Genomic DNA, 21,387 nt, shown 5'->3' with positions numbered 1-21,387 from the left:
TGATACATGTGTTAACTGAAAGTATTACATACAGATAAAAGTTTTACATTTAACCTTTGGATTTGGAGTAAGTTTAGCTTTTTCAGTTTTTCTCTAAAGCATAGATGCATATAGTCTTTCATTTTTTTTCTTTTGTAACTCCATTCTTCATAGAAACTAAACTAAAATAAGCCTTTATACCATGATCTCAAAGTTGCTTGAGTTATATTAAAGATTATATCTGGTGTGTTTTCAAAGATTGTACCTTTATTTTGTAAAATTTTGTTTTGAGTCAGGAAATTACAGTAGCCATTAGAATATACAAAGCTGTCCAGCTTTTTTAAAGTCTGGAGTCATTTAAGTTTACACATCCTTAATATTTATTAGTGTTGGTATTAGTTGGATAATTAGCTTGGCGAAATGGTGTCATTTTTAACAGGTATTGTTTTTTGAAACACATACTTGCTCTATATTAACCACCTACTGTTGTGCTAATTATTGCAGTCAGACTTTCAAGTTGAAAAATTGATGGACTACCCATTGCGTTGCTTAGTGCTGATGGCTCAGGTCTCAGCTGATATGTGGAGAAGAAATGGATTTTCTTTAGTAAATCAGGTACTGCGGAGATGGCGACTTATTTATTTATGAACAAGCATTTTTTGACCTTTGATGTGATTGCTTTTTATACAAGAAAATTCATGCCGGTGAGGGTATTATGAACGTGGGTTCATATTTATTGAAACTTGACTCGCTCTGATCTCTGCAGTGAGAAGTTCAGGAAATGGACTTGTCAACTTCATCAAAACCTGAGAATGAGGAATCCAGAACAAATCCCTTCTAAACCGAAAAAAGTGATTATTTTTGAATTTGGTTCTGAGAAATAGAAACCTTGTACATGGTCGAACTTGAAAAAAATAGTCATATAGCACAGAAACTGACCCTTTATATAAAACAGTCCATGCCAACCAACTAGTTCCACCTGCCTGCGCTTGACCCATATCCTTCCAAACATTACTTACTCATGTACTTATCCAAATGTGTTTTAAATGTTGTAGCTGTACCTGCATTCACCACTTCCTCTGGAAGTTAATTCCACATGCGAACCACTCTCCACTCTGAGTAAAAGGATTGCCTCTCATGTCTTTTTAAAATCTTTCTCCTCTCATATTAAAAATATGTTCCCTCATCTTGAAATCCCCAACTCTAGAGAAAAGACACCTGTCATTCACCTGATCTATATCCCGAATGATTTTATAAACCTCTGCAAGGTCACTGTTCAACTTCCTACACTGGAAAAAGTCCCAGTTTACACAGCCTCTCCTTGTAATTCAAACTCTCTATTCCCGCAACATCCTGGTGAATCTTTTCTAAACTCTCTCTAGCTTAATAATATCCTTCCTACGGCAGGGTGACCAGAAGTGGTAACAGTACTCCAAAAGCGGCCTCACCAATTAACCTCAACATGGCACCCCAGCTCCTAAATTGAAAGATTTGAGCAACGAAGGCAAACATGCTAAATGACTTCTCAACCATCCTGTCTACTGATGCAAACTTCAACAAATTATGTATATGAACCTCGAGGTCCTTCTGTTCTATAGTTTTACTCAAGGCCTAACTTTTAATTGGCTAAGACCTGCCCTTGTTTGTTTTACCAAAATGTAGTACCTCGCATTTATCCAAAATTAAACTTCATCTGCCACTCCTCAGCCCAATGACCCAATTGATCAAGATCTCTTTGAAATCTTAGATAACCTTCTTCACTATCCACTGGACACCTATTTTGATGTCAACTGCAACCATGCCTTCTATACTTTCATCTAAATCATTTACATAAGTGGCGAACAAAAGTGGACCTAGCACTGATTCCCATGGGAACAGATGGTTGCAGGCCTCCAGTCTGAAAAACAACTTTCTACCACCAGGGGTGTTCCACAGGGATGTATCCTGGGACCTCTACAGTTTGTGATATACGTATATACAAAAATGACTTGGATGAAAATGTAGATGGGTGGGTTAATAAGTTTGTAGACAATACAAAGATCGGAGTTGTAGATAGTGTACAAGATTGTCAAAAGGTACAGCAGGATATAGATCAAATTCAAATGTGGGTGGAGAAATGGCAGAATGGAGTTTAATTCAGGTAAGTGTGAGATGCTACACTTTGGGGAGATTAAATGTTAAGGAAAAGTATGCAGATAATGGCAGGACCCTGCACAACATTCATGTATGAGTGATCTTGGGATTCAAGTCCGCAGATTTATAGAAGTGCCCACGCAAGTAGAAAGAGTGGTAAAGAAGGCTTATGGCATGCTTGCCTTTATTGGTTGGGAAATTGAGTACAAAAATCAGGATGTCATGTTGCAGCTTTATAAGGTCCTAGGGATTTATCCACTTTTATGCATTTTATGCCTGAGGATATTTTGCTATATTAAAGTTAAAATAAAAATAGTTGCCTGTTTAAAATAAGATTCTCGGGGTGTTAAAGTTATTTTGGAAGGCTATGGACGCACTTTTGTTAATTTGGCTTGGTTCTAGTCAAAAAGCCATAATAATGTGATCCTCAATCTCCTGATTGATTGGTCAAAAGCAAATGCTGCTGATTTGGATATTTCACCTGTCAGAGATTCAAGATTATCTTAGCGCATTAAGTTTGTTGGTTGTCCAACATGTGTCATAGAATCCCTACAGTGTAAAAGCAGGCCATTCGGCCCATCGAGTCCTCACCGACCATCCGGACAGCATCCCAGACAGGCCCTTTTACCGTATCCCTGTAAATCTGAATTTCCTATGGCAAACCCACTCAACCTGCATATTCCTAGGCACTATGGGCAATTTAGCATGACCAATCCACCTGACCTGCACATCTTTGCACTGTGGGAGGAAGCTGGAGCAATTGGAGGAAACCCACGCAGACACAAGGAGAATGTGCAAACTCCACATAGACAGTAGCCTGAGGCTGGAATCAAACCCGGATCCCTGGCACTGTGAGGCCACTACTACAACTGAGCCACCTTTGTGGGTTCAGAACAGAATGGATTAATAGAGTTGTTTAAACCTAATGGTGTATGATGAATACAGTTTAAATTAGAATGAGTTTATTAGTTAGTTTGTTGTGCAAGGATAATCCATTAATAATTTGACATCAAAGTACTCCAAAAGTCATCCATAAAGATGCCTTATTATTTGATCTTTTACCCATGATTCCAATCCATGGCTGATTTCTTGCTGTTTACAGTAAATGTCCACAAGAATTAACAAAATTTGTAACTGTGGTTTTCTTTTTCTTGAGGCGTTTTGTTACCGAAAAGTAAAATGGAGGGAAGAGATGTTTGACAAAGACATCATCATGTTGCAGGTATGTTTGGAATGTTTAAAATGTAGTCAGAAAAATTCACATTTGTTTAAAAATAGTTACCAAGTTGAGCAAACACACCATTTTGGTGTGGCTTAGTCTTTCATTTCAGAAATAGAACTGCAGGGATTGGTACCAGGGATATCTAACACTATCAACAAACTCAATTATCTTTTTGTATTGGCTAAAGGTCAATACAAAAAGGTCACTATCAACAAACTCAATTATCTTTTTGTATTGACATGAAAGGTCCTTAGTTGGTAGGATTAGGGAAAACCCTAAGGCTTTCTATAGGTATGTCAGGAATAAAAGAATGACTAGGGTAGGAATAGGTCAAGTCAAGGATAGTAGTGGGAAGTTGCGTGTGGAGGCTGAAGAGATTGGGGAGACACTGAATGAATACTTTTCGTCAGTATTCACTCAGGAACAGGACATTGTTGCCAATGTGAATACTGAGTCACAATTAAGTAGAATGAATGGCTTTGAGGTATGTAGGGAAGAGGTGTTGGAAATTCTGGAAAGGGTGAAAATAGATCACTCTGATGGCATTTATCCTAGGATTCTCTGGAAAGCATGGGAGGAGATTGCAGAGCCATTGGCCTTGAATTTAATGTCCTCATTGTCTACAGGAATAGTGCCAGAAGACTGGAGGCTAGAAGGGGAGTAGGGATAACCCTAGTAACTATAGGCCGGTGAGTCTCACTTCTGTTGTGGGCAAAGTCTTAGAGAGAATTGTAAGGGATAGGATTTATGAACATCTGGATAGGAATAATGTGATCAAGGATAGTCAGCATGGTTTTGTGAAGGGCAGGTCGTGCCTCACAAACCTTGTTGAATTCTTTGAGAAGGTGACTAAGGAGGTGGACGAGGGTAAAGCGGTAGATGTGGTGTATATGGATTTTAGTAAGGCGTTTGATAAGGTTCCCCATGGTAGGCTACTGCAAAAAATACGGAGGTATGGCATTGAGGGTGAGTTGGAGGTTTGGATTAGGAGTTGGCTGGCTGGAAGAAGACAGAGGGTAGTAGTTGATGGTAAAGCTTCATCTTGGAGTGCAGTTACTAGCGGTGTTCCGCAAGGATCTGTTTTGGGACCATTGCTGTTTGTCATTTTTATAAATGACCTGGAGGAGGGGTTAGAAGGTTGGGTGAGCAAGTTTGCGGATGATACGAAAGTCGGAGGAGTTGTTGACAGTGAGGAAGGATGTGGCAGGTTACAGCGGGATATAGATAAGCTGCAGAACTGGGCAGAGAGGTGGCAAATGGAGTTCAATGCAGCTAAGTGTGAGGTGATTCATTTTGGTAAGAGTAACAAAAAGATGGGGTACTGGGCTAGTGGTCAGATACTTGGTAGTGTGGATGAGCAGAGGGATCTTGGTGTCCATGTACACAGATCTTTGAAAGTTGCCATCCAGGTAAATAGTGCGGTGAAGAAGGCATATGGCGTACTGGCTTTTATTGGTAGAGGAATTGAGTTCCGGAGTCCTGAGGTCATGTTGCAGTTGTATAAGACTCTGGTGCGGCCGCATCTGGAGTATTGTGTGCAGTTTTGGTCGCCATACTATAGGAAGGATGTGGAGGCACTGGAACGGGTGCAGAGGAGGTTTACCAGAATGTTGCCTGGTATGGTAGGAAGATCGTATGAGGAAAGGCTGAGGCACTTGGGGTTGTTTTCATTGGAGAAAAGAAGGTTTAGGGGTGATTTGATAGAGGTGTACAAGATGATTAGGGGTTTAGACAGGGTTGACCATGAGAACCTTTTTCCACGTATGGAGTCAGCTATTATGAGGGGGCATAGCTTTAAATTAAGGGGTGGTAGGTATAGGACAGATTTTAGGGGTAGGTTCTTTACTCAGCGAGTCGTGAGTTCATGGAATGCCCTGCCAGTAGCAGTGGTGGACTCTCCCTCTTTATGGGCATTTAAGCGGGCATTGGATAGGCATATGGAGGATAGTGGGCGAGTGTAGGTTAGGTGGGCTTGGATCGGCGCAACATCGAGGGCCAAAGGGCCTGTACTGCGCTGTATTCTTCTATTCTATTCTATTCTAAGGTAGAATGACTGACACTGGAGCATTTGATCACTGAAAAGGGGTCATTCTGTCTCCTGAAGGAATGGTGTTGAAATGATGCGGAGGAGATCATAGAATGTTAGAGCACAAAGATAGGCCCACATGATCCATCATGCATGTGTCCGCCCTTGGAAAGAACTATCCAGTTCGCCCCTTTCGTCATAGCCCTGCAGTTTTCTTATAAAGGTTTTTGTTAAATCTTCAACTGTCCTTTCAATCAGTGCATTTCAATTGTAACATCTCTCTTGCAGCATCTTGGCTTGTAAAAGTCAGGGACCTGCACAGATCATTCTCTGAAGAATGATCCTGGATTTTCTTTCCTGAAACCAACCATACTTACTTTTTTGGATAAGAGTATGAGCAATTGCATTGGATCTTCTCTCTTTACTGGGGATTCTCAACAGAAGCTTTCGTGTTTCAGCAGGAGTTTTAGACTAGATGTAGCTCACTAAGTAATGTGTACTTTTCCTTATCTGTTTCCTTCTATTAAATTTAGAATCAGATTTCAAAGGCAATCTTAATTGAGCATGTTAGTCACATGCTCTGAACTGAGGGGACTTATTGTCCATTGTTTGGTCACGTATTGTAAGCAAGTTATTTTAATTTTTCGTTTAAAAATCAGATTGCATTGCATAAGATTTCTCATTGTGCATAACCCATGATAGCTTGGCGAAAAATAGCCTGAGAACAGGACAAAAATTAAACAGTTTACAGTTAAGTTAACTTTGTGACCTGAATGGACAGACACAATTTCATAAAGTGTTTTGATTGTTTAGAGTGTTAACTGAAATAAAGTGATATCCGCAGGTATATCATTGGATCTTGGAAACTATCTAATTGTTTAAAGGATGCAAGCATGATTGGGCATATATCATCCCTCTATATTATCTTCAAAACTGTATTTTTACAAGTCGGCTTTTATAGAGTTGGATGAGGAATGACTTGAGATTGAGTTATATTAATTTAAAGATATTGTTTGCTTCACTGATGTAGGCCAAGAATGTTATTGAGCAGCTGTTTTTTTAAAATTAAGCAAGTACTCCATCTGATTTGGATTTTAAGCTGTGTAGAATGGAATTCTTGTGTGGCAGTGTTCTTATCAACAGCTGGACTTCTGCGAATTTATGGACTACATCTAGAATTACTTGTCATTATTTTTGTGAAAGTATATTACTGCTGTCACAAAGCATTAGACTTTGTGTGCAATTCACAATTTCTGAGCACTTCTGAAGCTTCGTATTTGCTCAGCTTAGTATAGACATTTAAACTACCTTTGTCTTACAGATCGCAGCTTCAATGATGGATCCAAATCGGTTCTTAATGTTTCTATTGAGCAGATTTGAACTATTTGAAGTATTTTCTAAGTCTCCAGTTCCAAGAAATAAGGTAAAATCCAGGTATCTTATTTTATGCCTGTTTGGACTTTAATCAAGTCTTCACAAAGATGTTAACTTTAAGTTGTTGGCCTTTGTAACTGGGGATTTTTCCGAGTCATTTCTTATGATGTCCACAGGCATCAATGTCAAATTGTATTGATAACAAATTCCAGCCTGAAAGGTTAGCTCCATCTTTCCACAGATACCGCCTGACCTGAAGATTCTTAGCATTTTTTGTTTTTGTTTCAGATTTCAACATTTGTAGTTTGGCTTTGTTCTGATCTGACGTTCTTTCTTGAATACGGCTGTCATATTTGTCACTCTCCATTCCTCTGGAACCTCCCTGTATCTAAAGAAGATTCTGGCAAGCCCCTATAATCTTCCTTCATTTCAATAGTCAGGCATGTAAGCCATCTGGACCAGGTGACTTTTTGTCATCAGTCTTTGCTACTATTTTATCCTGACTTGAATTCCTCTTATCCCATTTAAATTAGCTTTATTCCAATTTAGGTGTTCTATTTTAAGTTCTCCTTTGACCTTCTATATTACTAATTTAAATCTTATATTTTAGTCAAGTGTTGTCCCACAGATACTGGGTTCACTTGGCCCACCTCATTCCCTGCATCAGAGGCTGTATTGCTTCTTTTTTTTTGGTTGGGCTGAGAACATGTTGATCAAGGATATTCTCCTGAGCACTTCAGAAATCCCTTTTGCTGCTTACTCTTTTACTAATATTAGTCCAATCAATATTAAGATGCTGAACATCTCCCATTGTTAACTTCGATTTAGCGACAACATAATTATTGCACATCTGTGATTTTCTGCAGGTTTCTTCTTCTGTATTTATGTCTTTCATTGACTTCCTTGCTATCTGGAGATTTATTTAATATTGCTGATGACGTGTTCATTTCCATTTTTATTTCACAACTCTAATCAACCTATTCTAACTTTGCCCTTCAAGGATATGCTTTCTGCCCAACACTACAATGTCTGCTCTAATCTGTACTGACACCCCAGCTATCTAGTCTTTTCCCTATCTTTTCTGAATACTTCGTGGTTGAAAATTAAGTGCCAAGTCCTCCTCATTTTATTGCCATTATTATTTGTTGCCCTTTGTATGTTAGTATACTTGGAAGCAACCTTGTTGTATTCTTTGTAGCCCTACGGCACTAATTCCTTTCCGTTCCTTTAGATACCTTATGTTCATTGCTTTATCTTGGTTATTGTCCCAAGAATCTGAAGAGAGAGAAGGAGAAAGCAAAGACTATGTTGTCGTTGAGGTCAGCATTAAATTGGAACATTTACAACATCATCAGTGCATGGGAGCCTCCTGCGAAGCGCTTCTTTGATGTTTCCTCCGGTGTTTATAGTGGTCTGTCCCTGCCGCTTCCGGTTGTCAGTTTCAGCTGTCCGCTGTAGTGGTTGGTATATTGGGTCCAGGTCGATGTGTTTGTTGATGGAGTTTGTGGATGAATGCCATGCCTCTAGGAATTCCCTGGCTGTTCTCTGTCTGGCTTGCCCTATGATAGTAGCGTTGTCCCAGTCGAATTCATGTTGCTTGTTGTCTGCGTGTTTGGCTACTAAGGATAGCTGGTCGTGTCGTTTCGTGGCTAGTTGATGTTCATGTATGCGGATTGTTAGCTGTCTTCCTGTTTGTCCTATATAGTGTTTTGTGCAGTCCTTGCATGGTATTTTGTACTCTACATTCGTCTTGCTCATGTTGGGTATTGGGTCCTTCGTTCTGGTGAGTTGTTGTCTGAGCGTGGCTGTTGGTTTGTGTGCCGTTATGAGTCCTAGGGGTCGCAGTAGTCTGGCAGTCAGTTCCGAGATGCTCCTCATGTATGGTAGTGTGGCTAGTCTTTTGGTTGTGGTATGTCCTCGTTCCGTTGTCTTTCCCTTAGGCATCTGTTGATGAAATTGCGCGGGTATCCGTTTTTGGCGAATACCTTGTGTAGGTGTTCCTCTTCCTCTTTTTGCAGTTCTGGTGTACTGCAGTGTGTTGTGGCCCTTTTGAATAGTGTCCTGATGCAGTTTCGTTTGTGTGTGTTGGGGTGGTTACTTTCATAGTTTAGGACTTGGTCTGTGTGTGTGGCTTTCCTGTATACCCTTGTAGTGAATTCTCCGTTCGGTGTTCTCTGTACCATCACGTCTAGGAATGGGAATTGGCTATCCTTTTCTTCTTCTCTCGTGAATCGGACTCCTGTGAGTGTGGCGTTGATGATCCGGTGTGTTTTTTCTATTTCCGTGTTTTTAATGATTACAAACGTGTCATCGACATATCTGACCCAGAGTTTGGGTTGAATTTGTGGTAGGACTGTTTGTTCTAACCTTTGCATAACTGCCTCTGCTATGAGTCCCGAGATTGGTGATCCCATGGGTGTTCCGTTGATTTGTTCGTATATCTGGTTGTTGAATGTGAAGTGTGTTGTGAGGCACAAGTCCAGTAGTTCCTAGACGTGATGGTACAGAGAACACCGAACAGAGAATTCACTACAAGGGTATACAGGAAAGCCACACACACAGACCAAGTCCTAAACTATGAAAGTAACCACCCCAACACATACAAACGAAGCTGCATCAGGACACTATTCAAAAGGGCCACAACACACTGCAGTACACCAGAACTGCAAAAAGAAGAGGAACACCTATACAAGGTATTCGCCAAAAATGGATACCCGCGCAACTTCATCAACAGATGCCTAAGAGAAAGACCATGGAACGAGGACATACCACAACCAAAAGGACTAGCCACACTACCATACATGAGGAGCATCTCAGAACTGATAGCCAGACTACTGCGACCCCTAGGACTCATAACGGCACACAAACCAACAGCCACGCTCAGACAACAACTCACCAGAACGAAGGACCCAATACCCAACATGAGCAAAACTAATGTAGTGCACAAAATACCATGCAAGGACTGCACAAAACACTATATATAGGACAAACGGGAAGACAGCTAACAATCCGCATACATGAACATCAACTAGCCACAAAACGACACGACCAGCTATCCTTAGTAGCCACACACGCAGACAACAAGCAACATGAATTCGACTGGGACAACACTACTATCATAGGGCAAGCCAGACAGAGAACAGCCAGGGAATTCCTAGAGGCATGGCATTCATCCACAAACTCCATCAACAAACGCATCGACCTGGACCCAATATACCAACCACTACAGCGGACAGCTGAAACTGACAACCGGAAGCGGCAGGGACAGACCACTATAAACACTGGAGGAAACATCAAAGAAGTGCTTCGCAGGAGGCTCCCAAGCACTGATGATGTCGCCTAGCCAGGGGACGAAACGTTTGCAACAAAAACTTCCAGCTCGGCGAACAGAACCACAACAACGAGCACCCGAGCTACAAATCATCGCACAAACTTTGGAACATTTACAATTGGTTGATCTGCTCAGTTGAAATTCGGGCATTGCCTCCGATCTGACCTCAGAACTGACCCAAATTAAACAATTTGGTTGGAATTGTCTTTCTGTTGAGATTGTGTGGAAATGGATGTAAAAGTGTTTCTTCAGGGTGAGGGAGGCGGGTCAGATTTTCTTGTTCAGTTTGTATCTTCTCAGCTCATTGTATATGCGCTGGTAAAACATCAAATTTTATGGTCGGGTTCTGCTTCCCTGCCCCCCATCAGGGCCTTCCAGGCTCCAACATCTGAGCACCATATTTAAAAGACATTTCAACTCTGCATCTCAACCTTTGTTCATCATCCCCCCCCCACTCACCTCTGGAGATGTCAGAGACCTGGCAAAAAACTTCACCATGCTTTAGTGATGGCTCCCTAGAGGAGGCATTATTGGTGTAATGGTATTCCTAGCGATCTACAGGCACAGATAATGGATACCAGGTCGAAAACAACAACGAAAATATTCTAATTCCATTTTCTAGCACTTAATCACAATCTTGTATGCATTGGTATCACATCTAAGCACTTTTTAAATGTTATGTAGGGTTCTGCCTCTACCAATTTTAAAGCATTGAGTTTCAGATTCTGGCATCCTCTGGATGAAAACTTTCTCCCTCACATCCCCTCCAAAGCCCTGTCCCTTTAAATCTATGCTTCTTTGACATTGATCCCTCAACCAAGGGGAAAGTTCTTTCCTATCTATGCTGTTAATTCCCCTCTTAATTTTATACATCTCAGTCATGTCCTCCCTGCAGTCTCCTGTACTCCAAGGAGAACGATGCTACTCTATCCAGTCTCTCTCCACACCTAAACCTCTTCAGACCAGGTAATGTCCTCATAAATCCTCCTTTGCTTTCTTTCTAATGCTCTCACATCCCTCCCATAATGTGGATTCCAGAACTGCACACAATACTCTAGCTGTGGCCTGACCAACATTTTACATAGTTCCATCTGTGTGTAATCAGTGGACGAGTAATCCAAATCTCAGGATGTGAGTTGGAGACCAGTGTTCCGATCACACCATGTTCAATGGTAGAATTTGAATTCAGTAAATAATGGAATTAAAAGTTGAATAATGACCATGAAACCATTGTTAACTATCATAAAGTCCCATCTGGTTTACTAATGTCTTTTAGAGAAGGAAATCTCCTATACTTAGCTGGTCTGGTCTTCATGTGACTCCAGACCAACAGCAATGTAGTTAACTTTTAACTGCCCTCTGAAGTGGTCTAACTAGCCATTCAGTTTTGACAAATGCTAAAATGTCTCCAGAAAAAGGAATGATACTGGGTGAACCACCTGGTGTTGATCTAGGCTCCCAAACTTGTATGTCTTGATCAAAATCTTGTAACTCTCTTCCTAACAGCATTGTGGGAGTACCTATATCAACTGTAGTGAGGCCATGTGACTGACAAAGTTAGCCCAGACAGAGGTGGGCAGCTCAAGCGAACACACTCCTGTTTCACAAGATGATGAATGATTTGCTGTGCTCTGCCAGGGCATATATCCTCATCTACTCAATACATCATGCCCCTCAAAGTGTGAGTTAGCATTACAAAAACAGAAATTGCTGGAAAAGCACAGCAGGTCTGGCAGTATCAGTGGAGAGAAATCAGAGTTAATGCTTCAGGTCAAGTGACCCTTCCTCAGAACTGATTTCTCTCCACAGATGCTTCCAGACCTGTGCTTTTCAAGCAATTTGTTTTTGTTTCTGATTTACAGCATCCACAGTTCTTTCAATTTTTATTTTGTGCGTTAGCATTGTTAGGCTGATGCTGTAGAGGACTGTCACACGAGATTGGGTGCCAGGCGTCTCAATCATCTGTCACTTCATTGCAGCTACCAATGTATCATTATTGACACCAGAACGATATTACTACTCTGTCAACTGCCAGGTTTCAGGGTGAAAACATCAAAGGATCTACAACACTTAGCATCTCAGATCATCAGCTCACTGACCTTTCATCACAAGTAGGAAAATATGCACATTTCTAGTAAGTTTTCACAAAAGGCTTGCAGTGCAAGGACCCAGCCACAGAAAAAAATGGTCTTTTGTGATGATCCCTCTTTGGAGTTCAGTCCTGTTTGCTGATGTCAGCCAGTATGGATGTTTCACTTGGGCAAACTTGCTGACCTAGTCAGCCTTCACCCTCTTGCATTGTAAGTGATTAACAGTAACAAACCAGATTGTATCAAATGGACCTTCTGAGCTGTTTGACACTGAGAACTCACCCCTCATACAATAAGTATTTGCACAAAGAAAACCTTTTGGTTATGATAGAGTCTAGTAACTGAAGAACTTGTCAGGTATATGCTTTGAATGTAGGGTCGGGATTGTGAACATATGACTTTGTTTTTTGGCTAAATGGTTTGCATTCAAGAAAGTGTTGATGAATATCCATGACGTGCTAATAAATGCAAAACAGGTTCCTAACAATGAGAATCAGGAAACATAGTTTTCAGACCCTCTCAAGAGCACTATCACCCAACAGCAGGAAACTGAATTTTTGCCAGTGCCCAATGAAATCCCTACCCAGCTTTCTGAAAGTCCAGGTGGCTGGAAAATTCAGCCCTGTATGTTTTAACTCATTAAATTAGTGGCAGTTTTCACAGACTGATCTGGATAAATAGCTCTTCAAGAATTGAAGCAAAGCAGCATTAACTTTTTATTAAACGTCTTTTGAAGAAGACTCTTTGCAGACTCAAATTGCCAATTGTTTCTCTCATCAGAGTTGCAGCCAGACCTGTTGAGTTTCTCAAGCACTTTTTTTTATTAACTTTCCATTCCTTGGTAAATTGAATGAGACTTTGATATGCATGCATTTCTTTATTGCAGGATGTAATTCAGCAGACTAATGTCCTAGTGGAGGAACTACTGCACCTTATCATTATAGTGGTTGGTAAGACTTCATTTTATTAACTGAAACAGTGTAATCTAAATGGACAACAACAATGCTAATTATTTCCATGAAATGTAAGATAACACACAGAGTTGCAAGAGTTAGGACAGATATAGTTTGCAATACTTGTTATAAATTCAGTTGAAAGTAATATCCAATTGATACTTAGAAAATAATAAATTCACTAAAAGAATCCAAACTTTTACTGATGAAATCTTTTTTCAGAAAACAAAGGAACAACTAACAGACTTTTTAATAAAGGAGAGTAACACAAGAAGGAGAGGAAATGGAAGAGATTAAACATTGAGGGAGAATAGCACCGATTATCAGCAACAGGTTTAAAGGAAAGAAAGAGGAGAAACTTAAAGAAACAAAAATAATAAATGAATGGCGAAAGGCCTAAATATATATTTAAAATTGCCTTTAATGTGATGAACCCTCCCAAGGCTTGGAGAGCAAAGGGGGTAAAGAAAAGAGCGATCAACAAAAGGTTAACCGGGGAGCGCATCTTTCAAGAGACCTCTTTCCCATAATCATGATGGCGATGAGATCAAGACATAGAGATTTACAGCACAGAATCAGACCCTTGGGTCTGACTCGTTCATGCTGACCAGATATCCTAAACAAATCTAGGCCCGTTTGCCAGCATTTGGCCCATATCCCCCTCAAACCCATCTCATTCATATACCCATCCAGATGCGTTTTAAATTTTGTAATTGTACCAGCCTCCACCACTTCTTCTGGCAGCTCCTTCCATACATACACTATATTTTGTTTGAAAACAATTGCCTCTTCACATCCTTTTAAATCTTTCCCCTCTCACCTTAAACCTATGTCCTCTAGTTCTGGACTCCCTCACCTTGACAAAATGGCCATGTCTATTTACCCTACCCATGCCACTCATGATTTTATAAACCTCTATAAGGTCACTTCACAGCCTCCAACGCTCCAGGGAAGCTAGCCCCAGTCTATTCAGCCTCTCCCTGAAACCGTCCAACCCTTGTAAATCTTTTCTGAACCCTTTCAAGTTTCACAATATCCTTCCTACAGCAGGGAGACCAAAATTGCATGCAATATTTCAATAGTTGCCTAACTAATGTCCTGTACAGCTGCAACATGACTTCCCAGCTCCAATGCTGAATGCACTGACCAATAAAAGCAAGCATACCGAATGCTGCCTTCACTATCCTATCTATCTGTGACTCCACTTCTAAAGATTGCTAAACCTGCACTCCAAGATCTCCTTGTTCAGCACCACTGTCCAGGACCTTACCATTAAGTATAATTCCTGCTAAGATTTGATTTTCCAAACTGCTGAACATCACATTTATCGAAATTAAACTCCATCTACCGCTCCTTGGCCCATTGGCTTATCTGGTCAAGATCCTATTATACTTTGAGGTAACCTTCGCTGTTCACTACACCTCCAATTTTGGTGTCATCTGCAAACTTACTAGGCATAAAAAAACCATTGAAATAAATGACGAAAAGCAGTGGACCCAGCACTGATCCTCGTGACACACAGCTGATCACAGGCTCCCAGTCTGAAATGTAACCCCCCACCACCACCCTCTTGTCACCCATCTTCAAGCTAATTCTGTATACAAATAGCTAGTTCTACTGTATTCCATGTGATCTGACGATGAGGAACCTTGTTAAATGCCCGACTGAAATCCATATGTTTCATGTCCATTGCTCTGCCCTCATCAATCCTCTCCATCACTACAAAAAACTCAATTACGTTCATGAGACATGATTTCCCATGCATGATGCCATGTTGATTATCCCTAATCAGTCCTTGCCTTTCCAAATACATGTAAATCCTGTCCCTACGGTTTCCCTCCAACAACTTGCCCTCCACTGATGTCAGGCTCACCAGTCTATAGTTCTCTGGCTTTTCCTTATCACTTTTCTGAAATAGTGGCACAACGTTAGCCAACCTCCAGTCTTCTGCACCTCACTTGTGACTATTGACGAAACAAATATCTCAGCAAGTGGCCCAACAAGGGCCCCAGCAATCACTTCCCGAGCTTCCCACAGAGTTCGAGGGTACACCTGGTAGGTCATGGGGATTTATCCACTTTTATACATTTCAAGACATCCAGCACTACCTCCTCTGTAATATGGACATTTTTCAAGATGTCACCATCTATTTCCCCAAATTCTATACCTTCCATATCCTTCTCCGCAGTAAATACTGATGCAAAATACGCATTTAGTATCTCCCCTATCTTCTGCGGTTCCACAGATAGGCAGTCTTGCTGATCTTTAAGGGACCCTGTTGTCTCCCTAGTTACCCTTTGACCTCAATATATACGTCGGATCCCTTTGGATTCTTTACAACCCTGTTTGTCGAAGCTATGTCGTCTCGTTTTTGCCCTCCTGACTTCCTCTTAAGTATACTCCGACTGACTTTATAGCCTTCTATGGATTCACTCAATCTCTACTGTCTAAACCTGACATATGCTTCCTCCTTATTCTTAACCAAAACCTCATCTTTTCCTAACTTGCACAATGTCTTTATCTGATGAACCTAAATTAATTCTTTGGGAAGGTAACCACCAAAAGACATTTGATTAGTTCTGTGTCAAGGTTACTCAAAATAAGACCAGAAATGCGAGAATTAGTTTGGTGACATTTATTTATTTGGGAAGCAGGAAATTCTAATAAAGATGGGGGAGTTTTATCTATTGAGCAAGATGTGAAAAGTAGCATCTGAGAAAACAAAAAAAAAGTTTTAATGAACTGAAACTAGGAACTCTGATTGTAAATAAGCATTTGGGTGTTGGTGTGCACAGTCGACTGAAATCGAATGCGCAGTGTATAAAAAGTGACTAAGCTAACAGAATGTTGGGTTTTCTCTTCAATGGTTTGGGATACAAAGGGGAACAAAATGTGTTTCAGTTGTACACCATCTTTGTCAGACCTCATGTGGAGCATTGTGTTCAGTTCTGGCTACCACTCCCCAAGAAGAATATTTTGGCTATGGTAATGCTTAAAGGGCCTTAGAAATTTCCAGTATAAGAACAATTTATGTAATCTTGTCTTGTATTCCTTTGAGTTTTGAAGATTGAGGCAAGATCTGGTGAAAATATTTAACGTAAGGAGAAGCTGTTCAGGTTGAAAGTTTGCTCACTGACGTGGTAGATTTGTTTGATGTTTTGTCACCATGCTAGGTAACCTCATCAATGGGCCTCCGTTGAAGCGCTGGTGTTCTGTCCTGCTTTCAACTTATGTGTCCTGATCTGATACAGTAGGTGATATCATTTCTGATCCTTTTTCTCAGACGTTGGTAAATGGTAAAATGATTTAAAAAAAAACATTTACCAACCTCTGAGAAAAAGAACCAAAAATGGTATCACCTACCCTGTCAGACCAGGACACACAAATAGAAAGCAGGACAGAACACCTGCGATCAGCGGAGGCCCACTGATGTTACCTAGTATGGTGACAAAATGTCTGAAACCGAACCTTCCAGCTCAGCGAGCAAACTTACAACCTGAGCTACAAGTAGTAAGCTTTGAGAAGATTTGTAGCTCAAGTTGAGGTTCTGGATGTAGGTTTGCTCGCTGAGCTGGAAGGTTCAGTTTCAGACATTTTGTCGCCGTACTAGGTGATATCATCAGTGATCCTCTAGATGAAGCACTGTGGTATGGCCCACTTTTTATTTACGTGTTTAGGTTTCCTTGGGTTGGTGATGTCATTTCATAAGGTGATGTCATTTCTCGGGGGTGGTAAATGTGTTTGTTGATAGAGTTCAGTTGGAATGCCATGCTTCTCGAAATTCTCGCACATGTCTCTATTTGGCTTGTCCAAGGATGAAAAGTGTGTTGCTGGAAAAGTGCAGCAGGTCAGGCAGTATCCAAGGAACAGGTGAATCGACGTTTCGGGTATAAGCCCTCCTTCAGGAATGAGGAGGGTCTGCCAAGCAGGCTAAGATAAAAGGTAGGGAGGAGGGACTTGGGGGAGGGGCGTTGGGAATGCGATAGGTGGAAGGAGGTCAAGGTGAGGGTGATAGGCCGGAGAGTGGGTGGGAGTGGAGAGGTCGGGAAGAAGATTGCAGGTCAAGAAGGCAGTGCTGAGTCCGAGGGTTGGGACTGAGATAAGGTGGAGGGAGGGGAAATGAGGAAGCTGGAGAAATCTGCATTCATCCCTTGTGGTGGGAGGGATCCTAGGCGGAAGATGAGGCGCTCTTCCTCCAGGCATCGTGTTACCATGGTCTGGCGATGGAGGAGGCCAAGGACCTGCATGTCCTTGGCGGAGTGGGAGGGGGAGTTAAAGTATTCAGCCACAGGGCGGTTGGGTTGGTTGGTGCGGGTGCCCCAGAGGTGTTCTCTGAACGTTTCAGAGACACCTGGAGGAAGAGCGCCTCATCCTCCACCTAGGAAGCCTCTAACCACAAGGGATGAATGCAGATTTCTCCAGCTTCCTCATTTCCCCTCCCCCCACCTTATCTCAGTCCCAACCCTCGGACTCAGCACCGCCTTCTTGACCTACAATCTTCTTCCCGACCTCTCCGCCCCCACCCTCTCTCCGGCCTATCACCCTCACCTTAACCTCCTTCCATCTATCACATTCCCAACGCCCCTCCCCCAAGTCCCTCCTCCTACCTTTTATCTTGGCCTGCTTGGCACACCCTCCTCATTCCTGAAGAAGGGCTTATGCCCAAAATGTCGATTCTCCTGCTCCTTGAATGCTGCCTGACCTGCTGTGCTTTTCCAGCAACACATTTTTCAGCTCTGATCTCCCATCTGCAGTCCTCACTTTCTCCTTGTCCTAGGATGGATGTGTTGTCCCAGTCGAAGTGGTGTCCTTCCTCATCTATATGTAAAGATACTAGTGATAATGGATCATGTCTGTTTGTGGCTAATTGATGTTCATGTATCCTGGTGGCTAGTTTTCTGCCTGTTTGTCCAGTGTTGTGTTTGTTACAGTTCCTGCAAGGTATTTTGTAAATGACATTAGTTTTGCTTGTTGTCTGTATAGGGTCCTTCAAGTTCATTAGTTTTAGTGTGTTGGTGGGTTTGTGGACTACAGACAACAAACGAAACTAATGTCATTCATAAAATACCTTGCAAGAACTGTAACAAACACTACATTGGACAAACAGGCAGAAAACTAGCCACCAGGATACATGAACATCAACTAGCCGCAAAAAGATATGACCCACTCTCACTGGTAACTTTACATACAGATGAGGAAGGACACCACTTCGACTGGGACAACACACCCATCTTCTGACAAACCAAACTCGAGGCATGCATGAGAATTTCGAGAAGCATAGCACTCCAACCAGAACTCTATCAACAAACATATTGACTTGGATCCCATTTACCACTTCCTGAGAAAATGAACAGGAAATGACATCACAAACCCAACGAAACCTCAACACACAAATAAAAAGTGGGCCATACCACCAGTGCTTCATCCGGAGGCTCACTGTTACCTAGTATGGTGATAAAACGTTTGAAACCGAACCTTCCAGCTCAGCGAGCAAACATACATCCTGAGCTACAAATATTTCTCAAAAATCGCAAAGGAGGAACTGTTTCCTGTCATTGGGCAGAGGGATTTTAAAATGAAAGCTCAGCTGTTTAAGAGTGGAATCACTTCTACATGCAAAGGATAATGGAAATGTGGAACATGTTCTGGCAAATTCTGTGGATGCTGATTGTTAATTAGCATTTACACATCCATACTGGGTAGAATTTTATAAGGCAAACCTATTAAATGATAAGGACTGGTCGTTAGATGGAATTGAGGTATGCAGCTGCTACAATCTAAGTGTGTGCTGGATCAGACTCGAGGTTGAATGACCTTCTCCTGTTGCTGTGTTTCTGCATCTGATCATCAGAGACACAGAATCTGCTTACAGCAGAGATGGCACTGACCCTAAAGGAATTTCTGGTGCCATCACAACATTTTTAACACTAAGCAATGAGTAATGTTTTGAAATCTGTAGGTCTTTAAGTTTGCATTATGAATTGCTTCAATACTCAGTCGTTCCTTTCAACAGTCACTTGAACAAAATATATTTCTGGAATCATTGAGGGAAATGTTAGAAATTATGAAGAGATTTCATTGATGTTCGCAAGTTTCCAGCTTGTGAAACAATGTTACTTAATTTATGCACTCAAACTTTCAAAACTAACTCTGATCTAATTGATGATATCATGTCAGAAGATTCTATAGTTAGTTCTGGCTTTTATCTGTACTTGTTGCAGTTACTGTATCTAATGAATTTGCATTTATTTCTCTCGAGGGGAGCGGTACGTTCCGGGAGTGGGCCATGTGAAGAAAGATGATGTCACTTTGAGGGAGGTGATCCATTTACTTTGCATTGAGCCAATGCCTCATAGTGAACTAGCACAATCATTACCTGAGAATGTGAGTTTCCTCGTTTCAGTAGATTTTCTTAGTGTATTGAACCTGAGGCAGAAAAAGTTTTTTAAAAAATTGCATCGAAATAGTTCCAGCAGCATCTGCCGAAGCATCTTGCAGGCAAATGAATTCTGATTGTTATGTAATAAATGCAGCAGTTTGTTCACAGCAAGGTCTCAACAGCAGCAACCAGACTATTTGCATTAGTGCTTCTATTGGAACCATTAATAGTTACCAGGACATGGGAACAAACTCCTCTCCTGTTCCTCGAAATAGTGCTTTGGGATCTTCGACATTCACCTGCGAAGGTGGAAGGGGCCTTGGTTTAATGTCTTATCTGAAAGATGGCAATCCTGACAGTGCAACTGCACAGCTTTGGAGCGTGTCAGTCCAGATTACTGTACTCATGTCTCTGAAATCACTTGAATCAATGAACTTAGGTGAGTGTGCATACCTCTGTGCTGGGGCACACGCTGTAAGTAATCCTTATGTGAGATGTGTTCATAGACTAATAACTTTGCTAGTATAGGTCTTTCTGCTGTGCACCCCAAGTGATGGTGTCAATTCTTTAAATTTTCATAATGTAATAGAGGTGCTGCACAGCAGAGCATAAAGCCCTATGGACAACATTGGTGATATCACAATCACCTCTATAGTTAATCCTTAATGCTTTTAAACTACATTTAATTTTAATTTGTTAACCTGGTCCAAGCAATTTCAAGGTATGCAATCCATTCCTTGATTATAACTTCCAGTTTATGGGTTGTCTGACAAGCTCAGAGGTTAGAAACAGGAAAGGAGAGGTCACCCTGGTGGGAGTTTTCTATAGACCTCTGAATTGTTCCAGGGATATAGAGGAAAGGATAACAAAAATGATTCTTGATAGGAATGGGAGTAATGGTAGTTGTTATGGGGGATTTTAACTTCCCCAACATTGACTGGAAATACTATAGTTCAAGTACTTTAGATGGGTCAGTTTTTGTCTATTGTGAACAGGACAGTTTTCTGACACAGTATGAAGACATGCCAACAAGGGGCGATGCCATATTGGATTTAGTACTGGGGAATGAACCAAATGTTAGATTTGGAGGTAGGTGAGCACTTTGGCGATAATGACTACTATTCGGTTATGTTTACAATAGCAATGGGCAGGGATAGATATGTACTGCAGGGAAAGAGGTATAACCGGGGGAAATACAATAATGATGCAATTAGGCAAGATTTAGGATGCATAGGACGGGGAAGGAAACTGCAGGGGATGGACACACTTGAAATGTGGAGCTTATTCAAGGAACAGCTACTGCGGGTCCTTGATAAGTATATACCTATCAGGCGGAGAGATATTGTCTGGCGTGGGAACCATGGTTTACAAAGGAAGTTGAAGCTCTTGTCAAGAGGAAGAAGGCGGCTTATGTGAGGATGAGGCATGAAGGCTCAGTTCGGGGTCTTGAGAATTATAAGTTAGCCAGAAAAGATCTAAAGAGAGGGCTAAGAAAAGCTAGGAGGGGGCATGAGAAGTTATTGGCGGATAGGATCAAGGAAAGCTCTACGGCTTTCTAATAGGTATATCAGGAATAAAAGAATGATTAGAGTAAGATTGGGGCCAATCAAAGATCGTAGTAGGAAGTTGTGTGTGGTATCTGAGGACATAGGGAAAGCATTTAATGAATACTTTTTTGTCAGTATTCACATTAGAAAAGGGCAATGTTAGTGAGAACATGGAGATACAGGCTACTAGATTAGATGAGACTGCGGTTGACAAAAAGGCGGTTTTAGCAATTTTTGAAGATCTGAAAATAGGTAATCTCCTGGGCTGGATGGGATTTATCCTCTGATTCTCTGGGAAGCCAGGGAGGAGATTGCAGAGCCTTTGGTTTGATCTTTCTGTCATCATTGTTGAT

At 41.3% G+C, this 21,387-nt stretch overlaps 1 protein-coding gene across 1 annotated transcript in view; it reads left to right on the top strand.

Annotated features, from left to right (window-relative positions):
* Positions 1-21,387, top strand: part of ubr1 (ubiquitin protein ligase E3 component n-recognin 1) — a 215,675-nt gene that overhangs the window by 77,204 nt on the left and 117,084 nt on the right. Inside the window, exons 17-21 of the mRNA XM_043698391.2 lie at positions 484-594; positions 3,269-3,334; positions 6,682-6,783; positions 13,042-13,105; positions 19,368-19,492. Coding sequence (XP_043554326.2) covers positions 484-594; positions 3,269-3,334; positions 6,682-6,783; positions 13,042-13,105; positions 19,368-19,492 — 468 coding nt within the window. The remainder of the gene's footprint in view (positions 1-483; positions 595-3,268; positions 3,335-6,681; positions 6,784-13,041; positions 13,106-19,367; positions 19,493-21,387) is intronic.

The sequence above is a fragment of the Chiloscyllium plagiosum genome, unplaced genomic scaffold (genome assembly GCF_037043375.1).
Source record: "Chiloscyllium plagiosum isolate Xiang-an unplaced genomic scaffold, Cpla_swu_hap1 HiC_scaffold_8, whole genome shotgun sequence".
Taxonomy (NCBI): Eukaryota; Metazoa; Chordata; class Chondrichthyes; order Orectolobiformes; family Hemiscylliidae; genus Chiloscyllium; species Chiloscyllium plagiosum.
Note: the sequence above shows the minus strand (reverse complement) of the source record. Positions and strands in the feature narration are given on the sequence as shown.